The sequence below is a fragment of the Boleophthalmus pectinirostris genome, unplaced genomic scaffold (assembly GCF_026225935.1).
Source record: "Boleophthalmus pectinirostris isolate CB_2022bp ecotype Guang Dong unplaced genomic scaffold, ASM2622593v1 HiC_scaffold_3, whole genome shotgun sequence".
NCBI classification, from domain to species: domain Eukaryota; kingdom Metazoa; phylum Chordata; class Actinopteri; order Gobiiformes; family Gobiidae; genus Boleophthalmus; species Boleophthalmus pectinirostris.
The window spans coordinates 28,384,727-28,398,074 of NW_026571299.1; the positions used below are offsets into that span (position 1 = coordinate 28,384,727).

Genomic DNA, 13,348 nt, shown 5'->3' on the forward strand with positions numbered 1-13,348 from the left:
GTGGTTAACATTGTACTGGATTATTTACTATTACAGATGTAGTTGTAGTACTTGTTTCATTAGCGAAATGCACGCTGATTGTGATGTGAAAGTACTCTTAAGGGGCTGTGACTTAGCGTGGGGAGCAATGGGAGGGGGGACTTAGAGCTTCAGCAAGTACAGTAGAACTTATTAAATGAACGACAGTGGCTCAGTTAGTAGTAAACTGATCCGAAGGTTGGCGGTTCGAATCCCGCTCTTGTAAATATTTACATAAGGGTCCGGTCAAGCGGTAACGGAGGGAAACAGGGGCAGGTTTTTTACATTCAAATAGCTCTTATTCAGAAACTAGAGGGACTATTGAAATAAGTAAGGTATCAGAATGTAGGAAAGAGTTAACACTCCAACAGGGTAAAGTTAAACCTGTGATATTCTTTCAAGTTGTTGACAAAAAATTTAAAAACTCATGTCGGTAATGGAGGAAATGAAATATGCAGCACTTTTTGGGCAATAAATACGAACAGCGATAACTAGCGGTTCTTATGGAGTAAGAAAGCTGTCAAAAATATTTGTGCGCATAAAATAGAAATCCGTGCATATTTGGGAAATCCATGCATATTTGGCTGTAGTTGCGCATAAAATAAATATTTGTAAACTCTCAAATGAGTCCAGTCGTACATAAAATATATTGTGTGTATTTTATCCATCAGAATACGAATTGAAAAATTACGACATCATGAATTACAATCACGAAATGAAAATTTCCGATTACGCTTTCATCAGTACGAATCCGAATTCACAGACGGAACTTTACTGTCAAAAATACGTCATCACTTCACAGACATTATTCATCGAGCAGAAGAAACATCGATCAAGATCAAGACTGCGCATGCTCAAGTATGTAGCAGAGGGTAAAAACAGAGTAATAGCACAAGAAGCTACAACAGCGACCAACAAGTGGGTTAATTAAAATCTATTGTAAAAATGTCTTGAATTCGGGAACCGAACGCTGCTGTATAATATTGTGTAGAAACACCTCCTTTGAACGGGAAATTGCACCTATATGTTAGATAACATAGTGGTAGCCAATTGGCTAACATCCGACGTAACGTTATCCCAGGGCTAATTAGCAAATATCAGGTTCTCTGTATGTTTAGATTAAAACATTCACGACTACAGCCACAGCGAGCATCAGCCAGTCTTCATCTCAGCTGCATTTCAGACAATGGGTTTTTCATGAGTTATAATGGGTTATAATGAGCAAATCCATCCACGTCACGGTGACGTTATACTTACATATACATCAGTTTATTTACATGATTTGCAGGTCTTTGAAATTTGGGAAATAATTTTTGTTCCATGTTGCATACATGGTATGTTTAAAACATATGTAACTTCAGAACCAAAAATGGTACAGAAAAAAGGTAAACAGTTTCATAAACTAGAGTACTATGTGCTATCTGTTGAATACATCTTTGTATCAGATGCATTAACTTGAATTTTTGGCCTTGCTGTATACTTCTGCTTGACCGGGCCCATAAACATTGTTTGAGTGGTCAGACCCACTGACTCACAGGCTGGTGGTGCGATTCCAGCTGCCACAAATGAATGCTGTCATTGTGTCCTTGGACAAGACACTTAACCCACCTTGCCCCCAGTGTCTGTGTACACTGGTGTATTAGTATGAATATGTGTGTGTGAATGGGTGAGTGGTTCCTTAATGTAAAGTGCTTTGAGTGCCTTGAAAATGGAAAAGCTCTGCATAAAAATGTGACCATTTGCCATTTAAACATGGTAATATGTTGTTTTCAGAGCATTTTCAAAACTATAAAAGTGTAATACCCCCTCTTTAAAATTATGTCTAATAAATCCAGTTGTTCCCATTTCTATACCAGAGTAAACCAGCTCCAAAGATGACTTAATCAAATGAAAGCCATATTTGTCAAATTATTTATCAGACTGAAGTGGACAGACAATTAGGCTCTAAAGAATCACGTTTTTAAACTACATTGTCCCGGTGAGAGCAGAGCAGTCCTCCTCTCTGTCCCTGTGGCGATTGCATGTGGACAGATTAAGGATCGTTCAGACACAGATAGCTTATTGACATTGACCCTGAAGAGGATCAGAGCTTAAGGTTTAATCTGAGCGGTGTTTACTGATCCAAATGAAAACTACAGCAGAGAGCCAAGGACGGCAGAGAAGAACAGAGAGGAGATGGGGGGGACACCTCAGCTAAAATCCTTTAGCTAAGGTAGTCCTGATGAGGACTGCACAATTTTGGATAAATATCCACTAATATCCACTAATGATTTTTCTGACAAGGAATGCAATTATGATTCGATACTTAGGTATAGATAGCAAGATTCTGATTAAAATTCATATTTTAAAGACATTTAAGAAAAGACTGAAATATGAACTAGTGAACAAACACAATAATCACATGCATTTCAGAATATGCTTGTAGAGATCTAAACTACAGGGTTAGCAGTTTCTTTAAGATTAGGGTCATTAGGATTAGGATAATTTTTTGTTTGCAGAAGAAATGATACTAGTTAAATAACTGCAGTCTTTGTGACCATCCAACCATGTAACTTTTTGACTTTTTCATGCTTGTCTCCATGAACATGTTGTCTGCTTTGCCTGTACTGTTTCACAGTTGCCATTAAATTGGTCTGTCTCCATGGAGACAAGCAGGTAGCACCACCTGGACAAAATACCAGTCAGATCTGTAGAGAGATGACCCACACACAGTAAGAATGCACATAGTTTAAAACATTTTTATAGCAATGAAAACACCTAAAATGTATTAAATGCAAGAAAGTAAAGAAAATAGAAACATCTACATGGAAACAAGCAAGCAAGTGGCAAACCCCCACCAGAAGTTACATAGTGCACCTTAACTAGACTACCTAGACTAGACATATACTTACAGACACTGAAATCTGTCATGTATAAAGTCACATTATAAAAAAAAGGAGGGTATAAAACTGTCATTAAACTTTGCCCTTAATCTCCATCTGTTTGTATCACATTAACACGTGACAATCAGCTGGGCTCAGACAGACACGACAGACAAGCCAGATTAGAACATCTGCATGATTATAAAAAGTAGGGTTGCACAATTTTGAAAGAAAAGAAACAATTGCGATTTTTCTAACAGGTACTCTGCAATTGAGATCAGATGTGATATGTTTAAAAAGTAGGATTGTGTTGTGAGTGCACACTGTAAACACTCCATTAACATTTGAGATAAGACTGAAATATGAACTGATGAACTAACACAAGAATAAGAGATGGTAAATATGGTAAGGTACGCTTTATTGTCCTCATAGGAAAAAGCCATACTTCCTATGATATGTTTGAAGAGGTCTAAACAGGTACAAGATTACAGGATATGTTCTTAGAAAATTACATTCTAACTATCTATCTCTGTAAATAACTGCTGCCTTTGCGATTTGACAATTGTACCATCTTAAATTGAGATGTGAAATACTGCGCAGCCCTTATAAAAACAATTTTAAAAGTCACATAGGTTTCAGTAAAATTCCATAAGTAATCAGATTTTGTCTAGACACTACAGTGCATTTTTCCAGATCAAACATACCAGTATTATCTATGAATACTATTTCTCTACGTAAATGTAAATAAATGTGATAAAGTTTTGACTTTTTTTATTTAGACAGTAAATTAACCTTGCTTAAGTATAAAATAGATGAAATATGTCCCTTCTCTGTGTGTGCAGGAGCTTATGCGGCTCGCTCACATGCCTCTGTCTCTGTGGAGATTATAAATAGCAAATCAAAAAGTTTGTTTCCATAGAGACTGTGGGAGTCCATTATGGAAAGAGTCTCCAAGACAACCAGGACTGAACCAGGTTTGAACCAGGTCTGAACCAGGTCTGAACCAGGTCTGAAATAAGACTGGACCAGAACTGAACCAGGACTGAACCAGGACTAATCCAAGACTAATCCAGACTAAACCAGGTCTGAACAGGACTGAAACTGGGACTAAACCAAGACTAAACCAGGTCTGAACCAGGACTGAACCAGGACTGAACCAGGACTGAACCAAGACTGAACCAGGTCTGAACCTGGACTGAACCAGGACTAAATCAAGAATAAAGAGGATCTAAGTAGAAGAAAAATGTAAGCAAAACTAGGTACATCTAACAAAGTGAAAATAATGGACTAAACCAGTAACAGTAGTCCTACACACTACCTCCTTTCTGAGAGGAGACAGGATAACCACATGTCTGTACCTGCACTTTGCCTATGGTGTCTTAAGTAAATGAATTAAAAGGTTGTACAAACTTCACCTTAAACTAAACCTAAGTCTATCAAAATAATCCTGGACTAACAAGGATGTGCGTGACTCCTTAGATAAACATCTAGTCTTCCAAGTTACTCCCACCTTTAAACAACAGTGGAAAATAATACAAGGAAAATGGAAAATGACATTTTCAACTTTGGGACAACCTGTACCAAAAACAAAATAGTTTGTAGTAGTAGTAGTTGTTGTAATAGAAGTAGCAGAAGTAGTAGCAGTAGCAGTAGCAGTACTAGTTGCAGTAGTAGTAGTAGTAGTAGTAGTAGTAGTAGTAGTAGTAGTAGTAGTAGTAGTAGTAGTAGTTGTTGTTGTTGTAGTAGCTGTCTCGCTCTGTTAAGCTAATAAGAATAAATAGTTAAACCTAAAATATAAGTCTACCTAAAGCTGTACTTAAATAATCTTTTAATTTGAGCCCAGTGTCAATAAATAGCTCACCACAAGCTTAGTAAAAATACAACCATGTCTCTATAAGCAAATTGAACAAAAGGGGAGGGCTGTAACAGCATTTAGAATTTTTGAGAACTGTCATTTCTGATGTATTGCCAAAATACTGTCTGAAGACCATCAACCTCACCAAACTGCAATATTATTTTTTTGTCAATATTACTCTCTCATCCTGAAAAAAAAGTTCCAGACACCAGACGCTGTACCTGATTTTTACCATCTTAAAAACTGAGAACTAACTAGAACTAAGAACTAACGAGAACTAATTCATTTTAAACAGAACTAATTCATTTTAAACAGTTTGTAAACTTATTCCTCACTTACCTTATGCATTCTGAACATCCTAATTATTCACGGTGATGAGTTCATAAGCGCTTTTCACAAAGCTCGGAGGAGAGAGTGGAAATTTGCCAACAACAACTAGTATGCTAACCACACCTAATTCTGAACAATAAATATTTTAAAAATTTGATGCAGACAGCACATTGACATATTTTGACCTCAAGATTATACAATATCTATTTTGTTGTAAGACAAACTTTTCTTAAATACACGGAAAGGAGCCTTTCAGGGCCTTCAATTATCAGACAGACTACAAAGCAATTAATTTGCTCCTGATAATTTGGTATCAGTAGTACATATAGTAAATGGACTTACGTTCCCAGTACTTCCTTAAAATCGTATTTCTCCTTCACATCTGATTTTTTCTTCCAAGAATGTTGCTCTCCCAGCGGCATCTTCTTGTGGTTCCGATCACAAATGATACTGCAAAGAAAAAACAAACAAAATCAAACCTAATATTTTGTCTAATTATGCAGTTTTCAGGGTTTTTGGACCATTATTGGACACCTTGGGTTTGAGATTTGAAGTTCTAAGAATAATAAAAAATTTTTAAAGGTTAGGTTTTTTTTAGTAATAAATAAAAAGTCATGAAATCTCTTTTCTTAGCACATGGCATAATGGTGAACAGTCAAGTTAACAAGGACTTCAATAATCCATTTTTTTAAATTCACTGATTAATTGGTTTCAGCTCTGATACAGTCAATGACGCTGAACTTTACAAACATGCAAGAACACTTCTAGATTGTGGGTGAGCATATTGAGTCCTCAAGTGTAATTATGCAGATTATTTATGATTGAAACAAAATGTGTCATATTTTTAATTAGGAAATGACAATAGGCAATTAAGATTTCAAAAGAAAAACAGAATAAATCATTAAAATGCATATGTATGCAAGCAGTTATATAGCACTTTTCAACCACTTCATCACACTATTTTGTTGTAACTTTATAATGACAAGTTAGCAGGAGGAAACTAAGAATAAGAATAGAAACTAAAAATAAATGATTAATATGTAAAATATATATTTAACATACTTTTCATTCTGTTTGAAATTCTTCCTGTAATTTCATAGCGTAGTAAACCATGTGGACCTCACCTATGCACATTTACAGTTTATTATGCCAAGGGCGAAATGCCACGCGCAAGTTAATTATTAAACCAGATTTTATGAGGAAAACTTAGGAGCTTTTATGCCAGTGCTTCTCAAATGTTATCTATAGAGTTTGAGAGTGGACTCCATTTGACCTGGTTTGGACGTATCCAAGCCTGGTTTTGTTAAGTTCTGGTTTAGTCTTGGTCTGCTGCTTTGAGACAAACAATACACATGCCATAACTATAGCTTCAAAAGAGTCTATAGAATTTATAACTATGTTTGTAGTAAGCATAATAAGGTTTCATTTAGAAAACAAAAACAAAATGAAGAACAGTATAATACTTCTTGTTAAACAATATATTATGTAAATGTGTGTCCACACAGCTCCACACTGTGAGACAATACACTGTTCAGGGAATAACTACTATCTTATCTACTATAGATAACATTTGTAATAACTATGCTGTGTACATAAACCTTATATACTGCTGATTTAATGGTCAAATGGAAGCCTTTGTTTTGTCCTTGTTAAAGTAACATTCAAATATTAGTTTTACAGTGGTATGTTTTAACCCCACTCCCCTGTTTTTACAAAGTTCCTCTGGCTTGGAGCAGGAGACACAAATAGCTGTTGGTATCAGCTCTGCTCCTGTCACTACTGCAGACTGGAAACTACTGAGATAAAGTACTACACTACAGTCATCTGCAATGAGCCTAATGGAGATTTTGCATGTAAAAATCGACATTGTCAACGTCAGCAGAATTGACTAAATTATTACCTCCGCCAAGGAGGTTATGTTTTTGCCGGCGTTTGTCTGTTTGTTTGTTTGTTTGTTTGTCTGTTAGCAACATAACTCAAAAAGTTATGGACCGATTTTGATGCAATTTTCAGGATTTGTTGGAAATGAGAAAAGGAAGAACTGATTTCATTTTGGGGGTGATCCGGAAGAAATCCTGGATTCTGGATCACTTTGAAATTTTAGTTAACATTGTGGTAAATGGGGCCAAACATTTTGTTTCTCAATATCTCGGTTAATTATTGACCAAACCCCATGAAATTTCACTCAGGGATGGAAAATGGGATCCTCTTTCATATTCCAAAGGCTGATCCAGATCTGATCCAGAAGACTGATTTTATCGCAATTTATATAAAAAATGGGGGTAGTCCTTGGTGGAGGTCTGAGCTCTCTGAGTGCTTTTCTAGTTTATGATTGGAACAAAAGATAACACTTGTCATATTTTTAATTAGGAAACAACAATAGGCAATTAAGTTTTCAAAAGTATTCAGATTTTTGGTTGGTGAAAGGTCCTTAAAATGGCAGCTACAACAAGAAGTTCAAGCGGGCTGTGGGCTGCACAAAAACAGGAAGATGTGCAGCCACTATGTTGAATGTTACAGTAATGATAAGATCTAATTACCTATTTCTTTTTTTCTATTTCCAGAACCTTCTTGACGTGAGACAAAAATGCTCAGCACTCAGCCATGATGCCACATTCTTATTTGGTATTTAATGAGAAACAAAACTATATCTATAAACACAAATTATTTAATTCTGAAACAGGTAACTGTTTTTTTGTTTTGCTGCAATGTAAAAAAGTGCAGCAGTAACAGGGATAATGGCAGGTGGCCTCTTGGCAATTAACAACTGGCTTTTTTCACTCATCAAAAAAATACATGGAGTTGTAGTTTGGTTCATTCATGTTTCATTAATCCTAGAGTGAATTCTGATTTGTAGAGAAAATAACAGCTTCCTGATCCTACATTAATAAGAGTAGAATATCAAGCTACATTTGATTCAACAGTTTTACCTTTCCTGTGATGTTTTGCATGTCACTAAAACAGCAGAGGTTAAAGGAAGTGTTTAAACTGGGCATGAAACTGTGGTATGCAAACAAGAGAATTTAGAGGAAGTCATAAGAGGAAGTCCAAACAAACAGTGACCTGGACCCTAAATGCGACATTTCACAAAGTTAAGGTATATTTTTGTGGCCAGAACAAAATCACATCTTTCTTTCAACAACTTTCAAACCACTGGGGTCATACTCTTTCAGGAAAAGTCAGTGAGTGTAGTACAGCCCCTGGGAACCCTCCCAAACCAGAATCCTGGTCATGACCTAGTTGTGTCATCACATTTTAGGTAGCCAACATTACAATGTGTAACCTTTCGGAGGAGGGTACACCACCTGCTTGTCTCCATGGAAATGGTAGTGCTTTGCCAAGAATGTTTTCTGCAGTATGGCATTAAACATATCTATGTCCATGGAGTCAAATGAAGCAAATAAGCAAGTTACTGGTCAAATCTGTGGAGAGGCGACTCCGCTAACTGCAGAACATATTTTAAGGTATTACAAACAAAAAAAAAAGGAAAAAAAATAATAATTGAATGAATAAATGTAAGATAGATAAAGTTGTCTTACTGTGGAAAAGTTTAGGCAAAGCAACAAACTCTCCATGAAAACAAGCCAATGCACCTTTGAGGCTTAGTAAAACTTGAGATCTCCCACAGTTACATAGCTACATTTTTAACACGCAGAACTTGTCACTATGCAAAAATAACTCATGTCTGGATCACACCGAGGAAACATTGGAAGGTGAGACACTTCCAGTTTCTGCCTGTTTATAACCTGCTCAGATGTAATTCATGCTAAAACATGCGGCAATAATCACAAAACAACTCATTTCAATGTGAATATAATTAGACCTGTAAAAGTACATGCATGCATGGGACTGTATTGTAACAACTGCACTTTAAAGAGCCTATACTACAATAATGAAATGCTTTTGTACATCTTGCATGTGATCAGCTTTAAACTAGACCTGCACGGTATGAGAAAAAGATGCAATTTTTTTTATTTTTATGTTCATACTATGCTATTTTCTGACCTATGTTCTCATCAAAAACATTTTGTTTCATTCACACATGTTAAACATATAGGCTGAGTTCCTCTCTTAAACTGAAAACATTATGTCCCACCTTGTGATGTCATGCAGTGATACAGGTGCTTCACTGTGTGAACTAAAGGTAAAAGGAGCTGTTAACTTGAAAATTACCACTTCATGACATCACAATGTGGAACATAGCATTTTGAGTTCTGGAGATGTAGACAGACTAATAAACCAGGATAACTCAAATGTGTGAATAAAAAAAAAAAAAAACACAGCTCCTGGTCTGTTTTTGAGGAGGCAACAACATTCTAACATGAATTAAAGCTCACAAGAGCAAATTTTGTGTAACATAGGACCTTTAATATATTTTAGTACAATAGGTTCAGGTCAGTTAAAAACAAAAAGTCCACATGCTTTCATTTAGAAATCAACCGCACAAAAACAGCACACTTCTGTAAACTGCATGCTGTTGCGATACATTTGTTTTCTTGTGATAATGAGTATTGCATCATCCAATTTGATATGGATATTTTAGAGATATAATGAAGCCATACTTTAAACTGCAGGTAAAGAATAATATAAGTCAAGTCTCTTTTATAAAATTCAAATATATAAGTTGCAGCTTGTCATTAGAATTCACAAGAATTCATTTGTGGGCAGAAAGGAATTGGTACATGGATAAAAAAACAAAAAGTGAAAGCAAAGCAAACAGTAAAGATCAGGGCCTGGACAAATAGCACTTCCAATATTAGCACTGGAGCACTAGACAATGCCCTGAGTGTAGATTAATTGACTAAAAGGGGGCATGGCACTGACAGCAATTCTTAAACTGTCTAGATCTCACCAAAAATAGAGAACTTTCTTCAAAAGTGAAAAGGCAGATTAAAGTGAAACTTAACACTAAATCTTTTTTTTTTTTTTGCTACTAAACTAAACTGTGTATGGTATTCTGATAGTTCTGTTCCTAGTCCTTTTCAATTTTAGTACAAACTAGGAAAATTCACAGCTTTTCAGTCAAAAATAGCCAAAAAAAAAAAACTGTGTGCGTGTTTGTGTGATGCCTCCAATGACCACTGCAATTTCAAGTACTATGTGACATCACATAGAAGTGTCCTAATTACAGCCAGGTGTTTCTGCAATGCCTGGCTGCAGGGGGCCGTGTTTGAAGTGTGGATACCTGTTAGACCAATCACATTGTTCCTCGTATGTCCAGATCCCGCCCCTCCTCTACCTTCACTCTCCCCTTTAGTCCTCCAGACACTGCCCCAAGTTAGCAGCTCTATATGAAATAGGCTCTATTCACACCTACATCACAAACCAGGAAGATGTTTGGAAACATGCAATGACAACTTCCGGTGGGCTTTGTTTGCAGAAGTAAGTCTGACAAAATCTAGGAAAAATTTGAAAATGGCCCAGTTTTCCTTATCTACATGTCATTGCAATGTTCCATTACGGTCGGCTAATCAATAATTACAACCATGCCTCAGTTTTCATCATTTCCCCACTGACACACAACTCCGAGCACACTGGGTACATGCGATTAGAAGAGATGAGGGTGCCAAATTCAAGATGATTCCAAACAGCACATACGTATGCAGTCTTCATTTTACTGCTGATCACATTTACTTCAATGGATTTTAAGTGGCAGGCGAGCCCAGTGTCGGTAACTACACCAGAAGTTGTCACCGCATGTTTCCAAACATCTTCCTGGTTTGTGATGCAAGCATGAACACTGCCTATTGGGTTGTGAGCAGAGTTTTGGTGTTTAGTCCCACTTTACTGTCCAGTCACGTCCAAAACTGCAGCAAACTCATATAAGTCCTCATAACCCTAATAATATAATAAGATGACCAAAAATACAATAAAAATAAATTACTATAATACTCTTTGTGCACGTTGTCAATGAAACACCAAGTATTTGCATGAATTACATTTTGGGCATTTTGAGTTTTCCGTTTTGTTCCAAACAGAAACAAAGTTACAAAACAGGGCAGAAAAGGGATTGACATGGGAGCAGCTGAGAGGAACAGGTCTTAAACACATGCAATTTACAATAAGTCAAAACAACTTTATATTGTGTGGAAAAACAGAATCGGACTGGAAAAAAGGAAAGATTTATGCATCAGTGGAGCACATGCAGTCGAGTTTAGGTTTAAGATTGAAAACAGCTGTACTCACTGGTTTCCCATTCCTGAGACGAGCAGAGAGAAGAGAGACACAACTTCTTTATCAACAGAATAAAATGCACACGACTACAACTTTGAATGTCTAAATCCAGCTATAGTTTCAAGATTTTCTGTTATGATAAAGGTAAACCAGACCAGTAAACTATACATACATTAAAATATGCCTGATTGAGTTTAGGAGCTTCTGTCATCAACACCAGTGGTCTTAAAGTGATGTTGCATTTCCTGAAGAGGTTTTTTTTTTTTTTTACAAGGTTTATGTTTGCTTCCCCTTTTACATATATGCATTGGTCTTGAGGGTTGGGCTGCTTCTAGTGAAGTCAAGTTAAAAATAAAGAAACACTTCAGTAGGTTCCGGACTATAAGGCTGCAACTACTCATTATTTTAGTAATCGACTAGACAAACCATTATTTCTATTATAAACTGAGATATTTTAACAATTTAAAAAAAGTTTTAAATATGGTGACTGAAGGCTTTAAATAGAGAATATGAATGAAGTGTCTTATTGATGAAAATGAGAAATAGTTTATTAATTTCATAATACCACTGTTATAAAGAAGGTATTTCTGTATGTTTTATAGTCTGCATAGTCCAGATAACAATTAGGATTATGTCAAAATTAGGGATCCAATCTGAATTAAAATTTGTGGGATTGGGTCAGATTTCAAATATCAATTCCATCAAGATCCTAATTGGACATATTGAACTGATCTAATTTGTTTATTTCCTGGTCATAGTTGGCCCAGAAATTTTCATAATGTTTGAATTTGTATTTACACAATGCTGTTGTAAAATAAATAACACATTTGGATCAGTTTTGTTTTATTTTATTTTAGATGAAAGAAAATTAAATGCTGTTTTCAGTGTGTGCACTGGTATCGCTTGATATTGGTATTGGAACAGAAAGCACGGGATTGGTGTATCAAAAGTCACAATTAGCTGATTAATCGTTGCAGCCCTATTACATTTTTAGGTACTGTGGTTTTAATACCTAGTTGGTCCTTGGACAGCGCTATAGATACTCAACATAGTCAACTACTGATGAACTACTGGTCAATTTACATCTTATAATTTGCATAATACACTTGATGCAAATTGACGCTGGTCTTTCCTTTCCTTAAACATCCTCATTTTCTTCAAACTGTCTTTTACCACTTTAAAGGGCTAGTATCTGAAATTACACTTGCCCCAGTACAGATATATTGTATAAGGTCAAAATATCTTGAGGTCAAAATAAAACGCTAGTCTACCTGTCTGTATCTCATTTATTGCTGATAAACAGGAAGTGCAGTTAGCATGTTAGTTGTTGTTAGCTTTACCGTGTCAGTGTCATGCTCTGGCCTCTGAAAGTTGTGAAAAGTGCTTATAAACTCATCACTGTGAACACCCAATAACAGTACCATATGTAAAAGCAAGATAATAATGAATGTGCTATATTCGTTTTTCTGTTAAATAGTTATTTTTTCACAACACTTGAATCAAACTGCATATTACAGCAGTACTATGCACCAAGAGTAAGTAATAGCAGTTTTAAATTAGTACATTAGTAAAACAGAGCATGTCAAAGTAGCGTTTAGGTGAAAAGTAAAAGTACTCACCTACTACTACTACTACTACTACTACTACTACTACTACAACTATTACTGCGACTAATTTCATCAGGCCTACTACTGCAGTGTGAACCAAGCTGGCAGCTAATGTTCAGTATCTTCTCTGGAGTATGCCAGCAGCAGCAGCAGCAGCAGCAGCAGCAGTGTGTAAACATTCCTAAAAAGTACTTAGGCCTAACATTTTCTCAGATGATTACTATTACAGCATGTCATAACAAAAGGATTAAATTGTTTTCCTCCAAGACACTGATAATAAATGTCCTATTTTATGACTGTTATATTTTATTGGATCATGATCTTTGAACAGGTTTACAACCACAAGCTTTTACTGCTTTATCATTAATGTCAAATGGATTAAGATCTAATATGATACAACCTACCAACCATAAATTTTAAAATTTCATTTTATAAGCAGAAATTTTGGTAACACTTTAAAATAACTAAACTTTAATAAGCCATAATAAAGCATTCAGAAAGAC

The 13,348-nt window shown here is 35.8% G+C and overlaps 1 protein-coding gene across 2 annotated transcripts in view; it reads right to left on the reverse strand.

Annotated features, from left to right (window-relative positions):
• Positions 1 to 13,348, reverse strand: part of camk1b (calcium/calmodulin-dependent protein kinase Ib) — a 54,368-nt gene that overhangs the window by 38,925 nt on the left and 2,095 nt on the right. Inside the window, exons 1-2 of one of the 2 annotated variants that reach the window (XM_020933870.2) lie at positions 11,251 to 11,408; positions 5,407 to 5,514 (exon numbers count right to left, since the gene is read on the reverse strand). In XM_020933870.2, the coding sequence (XP_020789529.1) occupies positions 5,407 to 5,514; positions 11,251 to 11,261 (119 nt within the window). In that variant the 5' untranslated portion in view covers positions 11,262 to 11,408. Of the gene's footprint in view, positions 1 to 5,406; positions 5,515 to 11,250; positions 11,409 to 13,348 lie in introns of those variants that run through there. The other variant, XM_020933871.2, reaches the window with a different exon arrangement.